This window comes from Drosophila simulans, chromosome 3L, assembly GCF_016746395.2.
Source record: "Drosophila simulans strain w501 chromosome 3L, Prin_Dsim_3.1, whole genome shotgun sequence".
NCBI classification, from domain to species: domain Eukaryota; kingdom Metazoa; phylum Arthropoda; class Insecta; order Diptera; family Drosophilidae; genus Drosophila; species Drosophila simulans.
This window is the reverse complement of record NC_052522.2, coordinates 21,638,883-21,655,389: the sequence shown is the minus strand read 5'-3', so window position 1 is coordinate 21,655,389 and position 16,507 is coordinate 21,638,883. Positions and strand designations below refer to the sequence as shown.

Sequence of the window (16,507 nt, the reverse complement as noted above, 5' to 3'; positions counted from 1 at the left end):
GATGATTGGCCAGTTGGCTTTCCCACCTAGCCTGGCCCATTGTTTAACCCACTCGTAAAGGTGTCGCCTGTCATCATGCACATAAAAAAGGAGCAAAAACAGAAAAACCAACCCGGGAATCCAAGTTGCCAGCGGAGCAGCATTGTGCTCAGTAGTATGCGCTTTTTATATTATTTTGGCGGTACGTAGGAATACGTAGTGAAAAGATCTGGAAAACAAAATGTTTACAACTTATCAAAGCATATCCTTGATGGATTCCTTGATTTACACAGAATGTTTTTTATTTTGAAAATATATTATTAAATTAACGTTTCACACTGAAGTGAGCATATACTTGAACCGAACTTCTTAATATATTTGTCCAGGTATAAATTAATGTCTTAAGTAACTATTTCTTCGGTTCATACGGGACTTCCGCTAGTGAACTTGCATAGCCTGAGGAGCGTGTCGCCCGAGGACCCATCACACTTCCATGAGCAGCGTCATATCGCCACCGACGATTGCCCTTGTCCTTGCATCCACCTATTGTCCTTGCCCAACATACCCGTTGTCGCGGGCCCTAAGGTGCATTGTTTATGTGCTTTGGCCCGGTAAGTGGGTTTCTGATTGCGGAAATTAGCTGGTTCCAGGTCGTTGTCTCAGCCGAACCGAGTGGAGGTCCTGCCGGGTGGCGCCATGTTTTCTTTCCATTTGATGGATATGCATGCAAACGTGTGGCCCAACTGCTGTTGCACTTGCTCATCCTAAACAGAAGCCAGATGGCTGGGGTTGGGCTGCTTTGGCTGGCTTTGGTTTACGTCGCTGCGGTTGGCGGTATTTACGGTTTTGCGGTTATTAAAAGTGTCAAAAGCGTGCAAATAACGATGACAGCAACACGAGAAATTTCCGTACTATGTGTGTGGAGTGTGGAGTGGGTTGTGGTAGTGTGAAGTGGAAGTGAGTAATGCTATCCTGGTGTCGGTGTTGTGACCAAGGCTGCTAAGGATCCAGCTTTTGTGCGGAGATCGCCCGCTTGGACTGATTCTGATGCTGAGTCTTTTCGCTAAGATTATTTGGCAGATTTAAAATCAGATTTATGTTTTCTTACAAAGAATTCTTAATATTTTTATAAGCACTATTTTATTGTTTTTTTTTTAAGTTGATGTGTTGATGCTTGCTGGTATAATATTATAAGTTAATTAAAGTTTTTGTACCCCTGTAGGACTTGTTCTACACAAAGATGAAACGAGTAGTTTTAATACAAAACTTATCCACTGATAATTTTCCATCAAATGTAATGAAATAGCTTAGAGGTTCCCTTCCCGCGCATTCATTTTCCCCCTTCAACTCCATACATTTTTAAGAGCGAAAAGTTGTACCAGATTTCTGCCAGATTTCCGAGTTCCGATGGCGCCGTGTGTGCTTTAGCACCCGGAATAGGCTCGAAATTGTGAATAGAATTGGGTCGGCGAGGCGCCGCAGGATGTGGATGTGGGGGCGGGAATTTCACGGGGTACCATTGAAATAGCTTTCAGTGTGGAGACTCAGCTGCATTCCCATTTCCATTTCAATTCCAATTCCGCTCGCATTTTTGCATCAACTTTAAGTGCCCCGCGAAGCTAAAAAGTAGTAAAGAGAGTAGTTATAAGCACGCATAAAGCGAACTTGGCTTCGGAATTCTGTGCGTCTGCTGCTTGCTTTGTAGCTCCCGATAATGTTGCCTACAAAGTATGCAATTAAAAGTCGTACAAAGTCGTTCTCAAGGCTTTCGTCCTTATTTTAGCCGGCACTGGGCCAATAAAAAATCGCCTGCCAATCGCAAAGGGTACAGTGATAATGTAATAAGCTCCCTGCCCTTTGACCCTTATCCCAACCGCATGGCATACACATTTTTGAGAGCAAAACTTCCGGGGAACGGGGGCCGCAACCGCTGCTGATGAGATGCCTTTGACTGCAGCCTGCCAGGGCCGCGATGGCATATTGTAAGTGTCCCAAAACCCACTGCGCTCTCCACCCTCCTCCTCCTCCTCCTCCTTCTCTGCTCGGGGAAAATGCAAAAGAAAAGCGGTGAAAAGCAGCTGCCGCCGTCGCGTCCAAGCTGAGTGAGTGATGTGGCAACAATTTTTTATGCGTTTGCAGCCAACAGCCAGTACAGCACACTGCACATACAGTGGGGATTGGCTAGGGATTGAGGTGCAAATGGAGCGTGAAAAGAGCAGATCAACTGGAAAACCTGGAGGAAATTGCTGGTTTAGGTTTTAATGGACACACCAGAAACAAATGCTATTGAGGCGCAATATAAGTTACATTTAAACTTTAATCTTAAATGCAAACACAAAATTCGTAGTTTCCTAAAACTATCTCTAACTATACTTGCTTATTATAATCTATAAACTTATATTTATGCATTATTGATCGTAACAATGGTTATTAAAATATTCGTGAAATATGATATTATTTTCTATTAAAGTGTTCTGTTTGTTTTCCTTTTCTTTCAGAACACCTAAAGTAATTGAACAGTCCACGCATGACAATTTTCCCTGTACCTTATTTCGCTAAAATGTGTAAGCATCATCTTCTGTTATATCGCGCACAGACACAAGAGTTCTAAAGCAGAAATTAAAATCTTAGCACAGAAAATTATGCACATTGAGTCGACAGAACCAGCTTAAACAGACGAAAAGTTCAGGGTCTAATTGAAGAGCCCGCACATGAATTGGATGATTAATGAATGATTTATGCGCTGGAAAGTGTGTCGTAATTAGCATATTATGCAAATCGGGGAAACCAGCAGAAAAACTGACCAGAAAGCTTCCGTTTTCGGATAAACGGAGCCGGAGGTCTTGTCAGTCGGCTTGTGTTTTCAATTAACATGCACCACGCTCCATTTGCTTCACGCCCTAAGCCGAAAGTGCTTTCTTAGCCCTCATAAGTAGGCAGGCCAGTCACCTCTGTTTGCTTTCGCGTTCAGTTGAAAGTGAACTAATATTGAATTACTGCTTTGTGGTAGTTCAAATCTTTCCAGTTGCTAGACAAATTTGAAGAATTTCTGCAGCTGCTAATTTGTATCTCCGTTGCGGTTGAGTGGCCAGAGTCTAACCAAATCCACCGAACTATCCATCCGATCCTGCTCAGTGACGGCGGCACGTACTGTTGGCCGGGAAGAAGTCAGTTGAGAACCCAGAGTCGCATTCCTAACCGGCCTTGGCATATCCCATTATTATGCAAACCGCAGCTCGAACTTTCCTTTACAGTTCTTTACTTTCCTTTGCTCCGACTTTGAATGCTGCGAGTGTTATTTGGCTCTTAAAATAATTTTCATCACGCTCGCTGATTGATTGATTGGTGGATGAATGTCCCCAGCCCCTTTCGGGGCATTCAATTAAGCGAATGCATTAAGATGTATATGCATCGGGAAGGCAGATCGAATGGAAAGCCAGAAATTGTGCATACAAAATGAAAATACCGAATTGAAATGATTTCCTCTTGATCGAATTCATTGTTATTGTGTTCGTTAAGAGCTTATAATGGCATTTTGTGCCACGGAGGCAGCTTTCCGAACCAATTAGGGGGCACTTCAACGGGTCCACGATGCGTATGCGTTATGGAATCGAAATTACCGCAATTAGTTGAATAGTTTTATTGGGCGCATACTTGGCATATACTAAATAAATACTCACTTGGCCTGTGAATGCCTTTAAAAACAAACTCTATTGTTTCTGTGCGGCAGCGGGGCGTATACGTAATTTAAAATGGGAAGCTAATGGATGGGCTTGGATATTTATTGGCAGAACGATTGAGGCCCAGCGTGTGCCGAGCTCCCCGTGGAAAGCACAAGCAGACTTATTCATTAAATCACTGGGCATATTAATGCAGATGAGCCCAAGCAACTTGCAACTTAATTTGTATATTTAATTATTTTTCAATTACCATTTTAATTGATTTATGCGACAACATCATTTACAATTCCGCTGCCATGTCGCAACGTTTCGTATCGGGGTTTAATGTGTCATTTCAATTCGGTGGCCAAACATCTTCGGGTGGACAGCGTAAATCATTGCCAATTTAATTGAAAAGATTAAACATTAAAAATATCAATATTTCATTGATTACATTGCCGGGCTTAACTGCATTAATTTTGATTCCTCCCTTCCAATTTTCTTTAATGTATTTTTTGCGGCTATATTAAAGGGAAATAAAATGTCACAGTTTCCCCGACTAACACATATTTTCAATCAGATAGGAACCCGCTGGTTCTGTGCATAAAGATAAATTAATCTGTTTGGGCATATGCCCACTTTATTTGCCTAAATACCCAAGAGATTTCGGTGATTTATCGATTAGGATCTTTGAACAATTTTTACACCAATTACTCGTAGAGTAAGAGGTCGTAATAGAATTGCTAAAGTTTATGTAACAGGTAGAATGAATCCCATATATAAAAGTAGAGAACGTATAAACGTGTACTTTTACGCCCACACTTTTAAGAAATGTTTGGATTTTTTTCATTTTAATATTTGACTTGGCCACGCCCACTCTATAGCCCAAAGCTGGCACGCCCACACTTTTAAAAATGTTTTGAATTTTTTCATTTTAATATTTGACTTGTGTATTTCTATCGATATGCCAAAAACATCTTGACCACTAATTGTCGGGAAAATGTCAGGCTCCTTACTTTTAAAATTGTTTGTTATTGTTTTCATTTTTATATTTGTCTCGCCGACTTATTTCGATATGACACGTCCCCCCAACGCCCACAAACCCCTAAAACTGTCACATCCACAATTATGAAACATTTGTATCGATGCGCCAAAACGGGTATCAGATAGTCGAGGAAATCGACTATAGTTTCCTCCCTTCCTCCAATTCAAATTATTCATATTTTCTGCTTGAATAACTTAGAAATATTTTTGTATTCACTCTTTTGCACAGATTTCTTTAAAATGTGGGAATACAAATAAATTCAACAAGACCTTAAAGAGTTTCTCGCCGCCTTGGCAGACAAGCAGCAAAATACAAAGTTGTGAATTATTAAAAACGCTTTTAGAGTTGTTCGAGTCCTGAAACGTCTTTTACTAAACGATGCCGGGTTGTAGCTGAGGTGCAGGTCACATGTTCATATACGTTGGCATATATTTACTTGTATATTTATGTACAGCAACATATGCACGTGGATTCGTATCTGTGTCAAAGTCTTATTGAAATTTTCATGAGGCGGCAGTCCGAGCAGATAATGTGGCCTGCCTTTTGATTAGATTTTATGTAAATACTTTCTGGGCAACGAACCCCAAAGATGGAGCGCCGCGCTCGGGGGCTGGAAGGAGCCACCAGCCACCGCAGACCGGAAAAATCAAATAAATATATAATCATGAGGTTGGCGCGAAAGTTAGCCGCGCTTTTCAAATTGGTATAAATGCGGCACGCTTTGGGACAAAAGCACTCGCTGGGTCGCAGACCCCGGGGGCGTATAGCCGGGATTTTCAGCATGCGATTGTGCTAAGTCTGTTACTTAAAAGCCGCAACATGAAATAAAATAATAATCATGCTCACGCTGTTGAGTTCGCAGCCTCCCAAGAAAGATTCCGGCACCCGCAGAACCGCTTTTCCGCAAGAAGTTTTAGGTGGCACGCACTCGGGAGCTGTGCCGTTTAATTAATTAAAGGTGTTCAAATAACACACGGCGTGGCACTTGGGAAACCTTCATTCTTTTTCCCTAATACACACATGCTCTTTTTTGGCATTCCCAGTGTGGATTGCCTTTTTTCCTTGGCATAGGTAATGGGCGAAGTTTTTTTTTTTTTGGGATTACGGAAGGAATGCGAGCGAGGAAAATGTGTGGGAGATTTAAAAATCTGATTTCTTAGGTTCTGTCTTTAATGAAAGTGGGTTCTTTGAAGAATATTGATTGATTTATAATTGTAATGTGCTGCCGAACTTGATAGAGGTTCAAAGAAGAAATATGCTGTGACACTTTTTTATTTTTTCTTTGAAAAAGTGTCAAATTTGGGCTGTGTGTCTTTTGTTTTGGAAGTTTTCTTGTTTTTTGTTTTTTTTGTAATTAAAGATGTTTACTTTCGCTATAGTATAACGTTTAGTTAAGATACATGATTGATGTTGGTCATTTGGTTAAGTTAAGTTACTAGAATTTGTTTAAGTTACGACATTATTAAACTAAAATTTGGAAAATTATGTTTAGTTTGTAGGGCTATATTATTAGTATTTGATATCTATTTTTAAATAAATAACAATTTCTTGTCAGTTCTTATAAAATATTTGGAATATCCTTAATCCGCAATTAAGCTGGTGTTTTGCCTTACCTGCTTTTATCAGTTATTAATTTTGGGTAAAGCCTTACGACTTTCTTTTAGTTTTCCTGCCACTGCCACAACACCTTGTCGCTTTGAGTTGCAATGGCCGTAAACATTTTGTGGCACATTTCATTTGAATATGCCTGAGTGGACTGCAAGTTATAATTGTTTGCAATTTATTTATTACACAAGAACGAATTCTGTTAATTGGTTTGGCCCGTCGTTAGCAAAGCTCATTTGAGAAATTTCGGTTTGGTTTCGGTTGCTTTGCCACGCCAACGGAGCCCAGGAAACTTTTTCACCAGAACTTTATGGTTCGCCCTCTTTTCCTGTGCGTAATGAATCGATGAAGATCGAGAGACAATCGAATCGAATCGAATTCAATTTGCGTTGCCTGCGTCGGAAAGTTGTTGTTGGCTGGCAAATTGTCACTTGAACTTTGCGGGAATCTCTGAGCTGCCAGCTTCTAATACCGCATCACGAAAGATGGAAGAGCTCGTATATATCGACGCCGCCTGCTTCCGCCACTCGCGTCCACACCCAACGCCAATTCGCACGGAACTGAAGGCGAGCGGTCCGTCCTTAAACTTCAGCCACCCGCAACAGTTCGCCTCTTTGTCGGCTCCCCTTTTCGGCCGGGCCGAAACAATTCGGGTCGGAACGAGTGGTACGCGTCGGCAAAGCAGGGCAACGCCGCTCTCTTAACGATTCTCTCTTAGTTGCCAAACTGTTGATTCAGCACGGGCCCAAAAATACTTAGTACATTTTGAACGCATCAAAAACAAATTAAAATCATTTACATTTCCCTCTGACTTTTGTGATCTAATGACATATTTATTGTATATAATATATATTTAATATCTAGTCATGTTCACTTAACACCTACAAATGGTCTTAAGGGAAGAAGGACTGTCAATATTAGCCTCTGCTATCATAAAACTGCAACTTCATTATGGAAAAAAATGTTGATAAGGGCAGAAAATTCGATTCAATCGATTATTATTAAAATTGCAATCTCATCGGACATCGACAATCCAGTTCTGTAGACAGTTTGTAAAAACTAAAATGTTGCTTGAATAAAATTAAAGCCGAGTGTCTTAAAAAGTAATAGGTTGACGCCTCAAAATAGGACAGCATTCCCGCTGCAAACGGAGAATTTCGAACTCGTTTCTTCACTTTCACTTCTTGACGCACTTTCGGTCTGTGTCCTGGGAAAATGGCATTTACATGGAGAATCGTGCCAAGGAGACAGCTGCAAGAAGTGGCAATTCGCATCACAGATTCATGGCAGGATGATGAGCACGAGAAGAAGGGCTGTGGTTATTCGCACACTCCGTTTCGCAATGATACAATAATTTTCTGTAGCTCCTGCTGCTCCGGTTATTGTTCTTGCAGCTTGAGCTGGCTGCAGGCAGGAAACTCAATTATCTTGGAGCATGAGTCTGAAAAAGATGAGCAGCGTACCTGGATTATTTGAAAGCTGCAACCCTTTGGCCAGCCGGTTATAGACTAGGTCCCAGTTGTTGTGGGTCGCCTCGTGCTGAGCCATGTTGACCGCACCTCCTCCCTGCTGATGTCAATTAAAGTTTCAGAAGTTGCATGTCGCATCAAATTATCCTGCACACAGGCACACATTGGAAACAGCTACGGTGTTTATGCCATTAACTTTTCACGCATTTTTTGTTTATCACGAATTCAGGTAGGATGCGTGAAAACGGAGCCGGAACTTCTGGTTAAAGGAAAACAAGTCAGACAAGTCCGTTGGAAATTACTCTTCCCTATTAATTTTAACAACTGCAAATGAATATATGTACTTTATGCACTTTTTCGCCTTTAAATCTTACTTTTCCACTTGTTAACTACCAGAGTAATAAGTCAAATTGTTACCTTTACGTAAACGTCCAAACCAAATAAGTCTTGAATTTGGGCTGTGATTTGAATTGATGCCTTCAATTATCGCGAAGCCTCATGGCATAAACGTAGTAAGGGACAAAAAATAAATGACTAACTTTGCGAGAGTTCCTGCCGAATAATAAAGCCAAGTGGGCTCTTAGCAGATGAACAGGGCGGGGTAGGGACCGTTTTTCATCATAAACACCGACAGTCCGTCAAAGCATGTCCAACACATTTAAGTGTGTGATTCACATGGTGCTAGCTGTTTTTCAGACAAAGCCTTGACTCACCTTAAAACACACACTTACAAGAGTCTGTGTTTACGGGCCAGGAAAATTTGCATACCCTTCCCACATGGAAATGGAAAATGAACAAATGCGAAATGGAAAATGAAAATAGCAGTCGCTCTTTGGGAAACCCAACAAACACACTCTTGCAAAGAACACATATATTGTGATTTTTTTGAAAGTGAAAGCATTCATGCAATCCATGAACAAAAAACTTTTTGAGCATGCAGTTTAGGCAGTCTATGAAACTTTTAGATGCCCAGATAAATATTTTTGGGCTAAAACTAACTAAAATTTCTATATAATCTTCAAATCCAGCATTTAAAAATCAAGTCCATCACTTCTCTAAATTTCTGCGTGGTTCTGATTTCAGTGAATCCAGTGTTATATTAACAGTTCACTGGTTACCAGAGAAGAATTTATGTAGAACGTAGAACCCGGAAACAATTTCCTTAATTTGACCCGAATGGAAAATCCACAAATTATTTCACATTTCACTTTGACTGTCAACCCCCAACAAATAATAATTTATCTTCGAGCGCAAAAAATGGAAAATGAAAAGTTGCAAATTACAATGGCTCGGATCGATAGTTGGCCAATATGCAGTGTGCATATGCATTCTATATCCCCGTGCGGATATATCCAGTATCTTGTCCCAGCTTAACTGTTGTTGCCATCCGATTGTGTTTGTAGTTGTTTATGGCACAAATGAATTGGCATCTTTCGAATACTTTCGGTTTGGCTGCCCTGCGGAGGATTTCCACGCTCCCCCTTTCCTTTCCTTCTGCCAGTCCATTTCCATTTCCGACTTTTCCCGGTGCCGCTCTTTTTCACTGCATAATCGCCAGAGATGTTCGCCTGTTTGTTTGCTATTCTGTTTTCGGGCTCGCCTATGTGTTGGTATGTATCTGTGTGTGCGTTCTGGCAATGCATTGAACCAGAAATATGTAGATATGCCAATGAGTTCCTTTCATTCTGGGCCCTCTTTGTGTGCCATTTGCCATTTGTGCGAGGGGCTACCAGTTTCTATCCAAGGCTGTAGGACCACTTCCCCCTTTCAGTACGAGTTAGAATAAGGTGGGTTAAGCCTTACTTAATTATTTAGTTTCACGCTCTTATCGATTTATACTAACCTTACCCAACAATTTACCTGTCAAGTCTACAGAGGGTCCTTCAATTTCACGGAATTACTGCTGAAATTGCTCATAACATTGCGTTCAAAGGTCAACTGTATATTAAGAGATGACCAACGGTCAACCTGAGGGTCGAAATTTCGATTACTTTCGAAGTAAAATAATATAGCACTGACACTCCCGTTGATATCGGTAAAACATATGTACATTTAAATAGCCCAACTACTTAGTTAATTTCGCAAACACTCTGCTCTTTTCAAATGGAGATATCGCAGTGCCGACAAATCTTGATTTATTTGATGAATGTGGACCCAACGATTCCGCATTTGTGGCTGCGGAATCCCATGAAAGATTAGCCACATGAATGTTGGGAGTCGCTCCTGCGGCTTCCTTTAATTATGCGAACAGGGATTTTTTCGACTCTCTTCTTTTGTACGGCTTGTGGCTCGTGGCCCACGAAACGCTGAAGTTGATGGCAGTTCGTTTAAGGAATGCCATTTGGCCTGAATGCAATAAAACAATTTAATTAAATTTTATGTGATCCCGGAGAGAGCAAATGAAAGCGAATAAAGCACAATAATCTCGTGGCAGATGGCACATATTCTGGGCACCCAGACCGCCCTTGGATTTTGCCTATCTTTATGAGGCAATTATGAGCTTAATGGTGTGTCTAAGTCGAAGGCGTCTCCATATTCGCCACATGTCCTTTCAATTTGCCACAAACTGTCACACATCATCGGGAGAGAAGCCCCCTCCCGCCTGATCTGTTCCATGGGTCATTTAAAAACTTTGGCTTTAAGCAACTGTTTGCCGAATATTTCAGACCACCCTTGGTCCTGTACGTTTCTGATTTATGCATGTGTTTAAAATGCTTAGCCGGTGCATAAATCGTTGGCAAAGTTTCGCCTGGGTCAGGCTCGTCCGCATCTCACAAGTCCCAGCCACTTTGGCTAGGCCATCCATCCGGAGCTCTTCCTGTTTTGGGCTCATTGACCACTATTCTGTTTGTGTTTATGTTCTGGCCTAGAAATTTCCTTTGTTTGCTGATTGAAATTGACTTTCAAGGGGCGCCAGTTGGGCTACTGAAGGAAGGAGCCGCAGTAAATTGAGGTATGGCACATCTTCTTGCTGTGTCATTGAAAAGGTCAAGAATCCATGGCTGATGTGCCGGATTCGAGATGATTCAACTAATTTGTCTGTTATGATCCAGAGCAAGAATTTATTCATATCACTCATATTACATATAAAAAAGTGGCCAAGGCCGAAATTTGACATCATTGGCCAATCTGTTGTTAACTTTATTTTTTTTTATAAAAACCAGATCATTACTAATTACGAATAGATATTTGTAAATACCATTGACTAAATAAGAAAAAAATTGAAATGAGAACAAGAAATTACAGCAACCAGAGCATCAGCAAGAAACATTACCATCAGATTCTATAATTAAATTCGTTTCTGTTATCCTTATTACTCCTTAACTTGATTTTGCCAGCTATTAGTTTCCTTGCACTTGGCAATTAATACTTGTGTCGAACGCACTTCATCCGGAATCAATCACAAGGATACCTGTATCTTGAATGGAACTTATCTTATTCAAATGTTAGTCTCTGTCCTTATTCGGTTGTAAGTCCAAGCTCACTTGACCAATGCCCGACCATGATTATGGGAAAATAACAAGCATACGCCAGGTGTAACTGGAATGGCTGTTGGATGTGGCTAGTACTCGTAAGCCGTTTTTGCAAGGGGATTGTGAATTCCAAGGGTACTCCGGGTTAGTTCATAAACAAAGCCAATTAACAGCGGTAACAGCCTCCTCTTGCAGCTCAAGATGTCCAACACGAGAGGCTTTACTGCCATATCCTGGCAACTAATCTCTGCACTACTCCTTCCATATTGATTGCCCAGAGTTAGACAGGCACGTAGAAACACAGGAAAATGAGTTCGGTCAGAAAGTGGAGGGAAATACAAAAAGTTCAAGTTGAATTAGTCCTGATTTCGATTCGTGCGGCACGTTTCTTCGGTTTGTTTTCTTTAACGCGTTTCTAGTTCTTATTTGTTTTACTAATTTTTGGACTTTTCTTGCGAAGTCAAGAAAAAAGCATTTAAATTGAATCTAAAACCGTCACAACGCCGTCACAAAGTTTACTTATAGGCAATGGGCATTTATGCAATTTTAAAAGTTATTATTATTAAACACTTTGTGAGCTACAAAGAACCCTTGATTTTAGCTAGAAGTTAAAAGCGCAGGATACATTTGCGACCATTTAAATGTCCGTCTGTTTGTCTAGTCTCTCAGTTTTAAAGCTTTCCGCATAACTATTTCCTTTATAAGTCTATTCTTATGAGTCTGACCTACGTAATGCTACCATAAAAAATTTTGTTTTTAACTCGAACAAAATCGGACGACTATATCATATACTAGCTATTGATAATTTGAATGTTTGATTAAGCTTCGACTTGCCGATTTCTCTTCCGGTTGAATGTTCTGCTTTTATTGTGGATGCAGGCTGCATCCGGAATGTGAAAAACTGATGGGAATAAATTAAATTATCTGGTTAAAAGAAGTTAAAAGCATTAAATATACCGTAAGGCACCATGAAATGTCAGCAGCCTAATAGATTTAGCTCCACCCAATTACATAGCACGTAGTGAATGAATGTGCCGCGATCGTGAATATGAGCTCTTAGACCCTCTGGATTTGCTGCGCTATGAAGATCTCCCTGGCTCTCTTTTGCATCATCACGCTGATGATGCTGGTGTGCTGCTTCACTATAGAAGTATCAATGGCGAGGACAAAAAAGTGTAAGCCCCCTCTTAAGTTGGCCCCAAAAAAAAATAAATGCCTTAAAGTCAAGCCGAAGAAGAAGCCTGGTGCCACAGGATCTACACCAGCAGCAGGCGCGGAGGCGACAACTGCAGCTCCTACCTAATAGATGGTAATGGTCCATGCATGAACCAATAAACGGGAGCAGAATAGAATATTCGTCTCGACTTTTACTTTATATTTTCGTAAAAGGGTTTTCCCATTTGAGAGCTAGAGAGAGAGCTAGAGCAATGCGGTTCTTCCTATAGCAAACTAAAAAGGCCCGTCCACTGCGGCATCAAAGCATCATTCCAGTATCCGGTTGGATGGGGAATAGGAATAGGAATCGCAATATGAGGCCACTCATATTAGCTGCTCCGGATCTCACATGTGTGGCACGCAGGGAAATAGAAATGCCACTGCAGTTCGGCTCCCTTGGGTCAGTCGCTTGCACTTCAAGGGTGGATTAGGGAATTTGAATTGATTGAATTTGAATTGCAGGGCACGAAAGGGCTGCTGCACATCTCGGGTGCGTTTATGGGAACTTGAGGCTTATTGCCACCCGATCCGTGCTCCAAACAGTTTGTCTGCTAGCCAGAACGTTCCTGTTTAGCAGCCTTCCGAGCTTAAATCCCCTTTCCGGATTAGTGGTCTGGCCTGTTGACTAAAAATATTTTATTTTTGCTGCTAGGAAGAGCGTTTAGTTCGTTGAAAATATTCAGGCTTAAATCCTTATGTTGAACTTGTCTATTTCTCGATAAAAGTGTTAAAAATCTGAAATTCAATTCTTAAAAATATAGTTTGAACGAATTCCTATTCCTTCGTTGTTTATCAGTCTAACACGAGAGAGAACGATTTAGTCGGGCTACTCGACTATCGGATACCCGTTACTCAGCTGGATAAAGAGTGCGGGAGGTAGAGGTATGATATAGACTAAGAATAAAATACTTTTTTCGAGGCTGATTTTGCTTAGTTTCTGTAGATTAAAATAATATGAAATGATTGATGTAATTTACACAAATTTAAAAGTAATCTAATAGAGCAATAGAGAAGAGTAAATCTAAAGACTTTACATTGCTTTTGTTCTTCCGGAACGAATTTTACTATATTTTACAAATTGGTCTTCCATATTTGCTAAAATATCCAGAAAATTTCTTATTTGTATGATCTTATTCACAAGGTAAAAACGGATTAAACCCCTCCATAGTCAAGTTCAAAAGCAACAAGTATGGAAAACCGAACATGGTTTAATAAATGCCCGATTAAAAACTGTTATTTAAATAAAACAAATGTGTGGTTTACGATTTTTGCCTCAGTCTATACCTCCAGGCAATATCTATCACTGATCCTTTAAAATTAAGACTATTTATTCTTGGCCAAAATTTTACGTTACCTTGCTTTCTTTTATTCTCTCAAAATTATACTTCAATTAAATTCTCCGAAATGATTTCCATGGACCCCAACAATGAGGAGGCGTATTCCATCGTGGTCTTCGGAGCCTCAGGCGGATTGGCCAAAAAGAAAGTGTTTCCGGCGCTTTGGGCTCTCTTCCGGGAGAATCGGATGCCCCAGGGCACCAAAATATTTACCTTCACCCGGTCCCCGCTGCAGACAAAGACGTACCGGCTGCAGATTCTTCCTTACATGGAGCTGGACAAGCATCGGGACCCCACGAAGTACAACCTCTTTTGGACGACCGTGCACTGTGTGCAGGGCGAGTACGACAAGCCGGAGCACTACGTGGCGCTCACGGAGGCGATGGTCCACCAGGAGACAAAGCACAATCAGGTGCGCGCGAATCGGATCTTCTACCTGGCGCTGCCACCGATCGTGTTCGACCAGGTGACCCTCAATGTCAGTCGAAAGTGCAGCTCGACCACGGGCTGGAACCGAATCATAGTTGAGAAGCCCTTCGCGCGGGACGACATATCCTACAAGGCCTTCCAGACCTCGCTGTGCAACTGCTTCCGGGAGTCGCAGATTTACCTGATGGACCACCTCCTCAGCCGGCAGGTGATGCAGAACTTCTTTGCGCTGCGCTACTCGAACCACTTGTGGGGCGAGACCCTGAACCATCGCCACGTGGCGGCGGTGATGATATCCGTAAAGTGTGAGCTGCCGGTGTCGGTGAATCGGGCAGACTACTTTAATCAGTTCGGCATTATTCGCGACGTGATGACTAACCACATGATCCAGGTGCTGGCCATGTTGGCTATGGATCAGCCGTACGCCAACACTGCTGACGACCTGCGCGCCGAACGGCTGAAGATTCTTCGCCAGGTGCTAACTCCCAACATAGGCGATGTCGTCTTGGCCCAATACCGCAACAACCGGCGGGAGAGTGAGCCCGCGAAGTGCGGCTACACGGAGCACACCTACATCCCGAAGGACTCCTTTACGCCCACATTCGCTCTGGTGGTGCTGCACATCAACAACCGCCGTTGGTCCGGAGTACCATTCATCCTGCGGGCGGGAAAGGCCTTGAACGACACAAAGTCGGAGGTGCGTATCCAGTACAAGGCGGTGGACTGCGAAACCTTCCCCAGCGACAGTACTGACATTCGAAACGAGCTGGTCCTGCGATCCTTCCCCACGGAAGAGGTCTTTATGCGCATGCGACTGAAGCGGCAGGGCGAGGATATCTGCCTTCGGGAGAGCGAGATCAACCTGCGAGTGGATGATCGGGGACCGAAGGGACTCCAAGGACTGCCCGGCTACCTGCTCAACGTGTTCCAAGGCGACCAGACGCTCTTCATGCGCTCCGATGAGCAGTGCGAGATTTGGCGCATATTCTCACCCGTCCTAAACACCATCGATTCGGATCGTCCCCGCCCGTTGCACTATGACTTTGGATCACGGGGTCCTTTGCTGGCCTATCGCAAGGCCGAGCGCGCGGGCTTCGTCTTCTTTGCCACGGACGAGTGGCATCAGAGCGAAGAGACGTTAGAATATACGGTCAAGAAGAGCAAGCAGCTAATCGGACCCCACACCGCCCTCAAGCCAGTAAGGGATCCTCGGTCCAAGAGGCCGAGCTCCAATCCTTAGGCGTAATGATAGTTAAAGCTTCAACGAAAGTTTTTTAATTAAACAAGTGCAGTCTGCTGTGTTGCACCAGCTGGCCATCACTTCACCTTGGCTGCCCAGTCCAACCCTTCACCGCTGTCCGTTCCATTCGGTTCTACTCCGTTCCGTGCTGCCATTGTTGCAGTTGTTGCCCATGTGGCCCATGTTGCCGGTGAGGATTTCGCCAAGAGGGGCGTAAACAACACGCATGCCTTGGCCATTGTCCTTTGCAGAAAGGAGTGCGAGGCACTAGAGTCTATGGTAACTACGAAATTCTCTATCAAATTTATATTTACTTATATTTGTACATACAAAATTGTTTTCAGTTTAATAAAAATTGTATTTAAAGGTAATACATTTAATTTTTTGTGCTGCTGTCTTAATGATCTTTTAAATCATTAATATTCTATACTTAAGTTCTATTTTATCCGCTAGGCGTATCTTTATTCCAATTAACCCAATTAAAGCAGATCATATTGTAAAAAGTGAAAGACTGCTGGTGCTCAGAATGTACATGTAAGCCCAAAAAGTCAATACACCAAACTCACTTTATACTCGTATTCGACATCCTTGCTTATTCAGAGGTCTTCGTCCCGGGCAGTTGGTCAGTTGTTGTTCAACTGGCAAGTTCTCGGTTTCGGAAAGTTTTCAATAACTATATAGCAGTTGATGAAAAAAGTACACACACACATGAATTGCAAACTACGGTGGAAGAGAGTTTGCAATAGGAAGGAAAGTTACTCTGATTTCTTAAGCGCAACTTTGGCTAAGAAACTTTGAACTGCTCAATCACCAGTCTATGACTTCTTGTTTACCCCGTAATCTTTAGTGTGGTCACTTGCTCCTCATGATGATGGCGATGATGCCGCGCTGATTCAGCAAATGTCGAATGTAAATCGGTTGCGAAAATGCGATGGCAGCACATTCAATTCGGGGAACGAAGTCTAATAAGCTAATGCACTAAGTGGGTAAATTGCATTGTTATCTTTGGCGTGCGTTTGCTCAAAAGATTTTCCTGCCACGCCATCGCGAGAATAT

General features: G+C 42.2%; 3 protein-coding genes across 3 annotated transcripts in view; 2 read left to right on the top strand and 1 right to left on the bottom strand.

Annotated features, from left to right (window-relative positions):
* The window catches only part of LOC6739092 (tyramine/octopamine receptor), a 31,077-nt gene extending 24,214 nt beyond the window's left edge, over positions 1-6,863 (bottom strand). Inside the window, exon 1 of the mRNA XM_016171924.3 lies at positions 6,297-6,863. The gene's annotated coding sequence lies outside the window, so the exon portion shown is untranslated. The remainder of the gene's footprint in view (positions 1-6,296) is intronic.
* Positions 6,864-12,249: 5,386 nt separating this feature from the next.
* On the top strand, positions 12,250-12,584 carry LOC27208092. Its single transcript, XM_016183720.3, has one exon. The coding sequence runs from the start codon at positions 12,312-12,314 to the stop codon at positions 12,531-12,533; it is 222 nt and encodes a 73-aa protein (XP_016032931.1). The 5' UTR covers positions 12,250-12,311; the 3' UTR covers positions 12,534-12,584.
* Positions 12,585-13,725: 1,141 nt separating this feature from the next.
* LOC6739091 (glucose-6-phosphate 1-dehydrogenase) lies at positions 13,726-15,811 on the top strand. Its single transcript, XM_002085848.4, has one exon. It carries the CDS (start codon positions 13,850-13,852, stop codon positions 15,449-15,451), a length of 1,602 nt encoding a protein of 533 aa, XP_002085884.2. The 5' UTR covers positions 13,726-13,849; the 3' UTR covers positions 15,452-15,811.
* Positions 15,812-16,507: the final 696 nt, after the last annotated feature.

Coding starts and splice junctions, on each gene's coding strand:
- LOC27208092 (XM_016183720.3), top strand. CDS start 12,312: ATGAAGATCTCCCTGGCTCTCTTTTGCATCATCACGCTGATGATGCTG.
- LOC6739091 (XM_002085848.4), top strand. CDS start 13,850: ATGATTTCCATGGACCCCAACAATGAGGAGGCGTATTCCATCGTGGTC.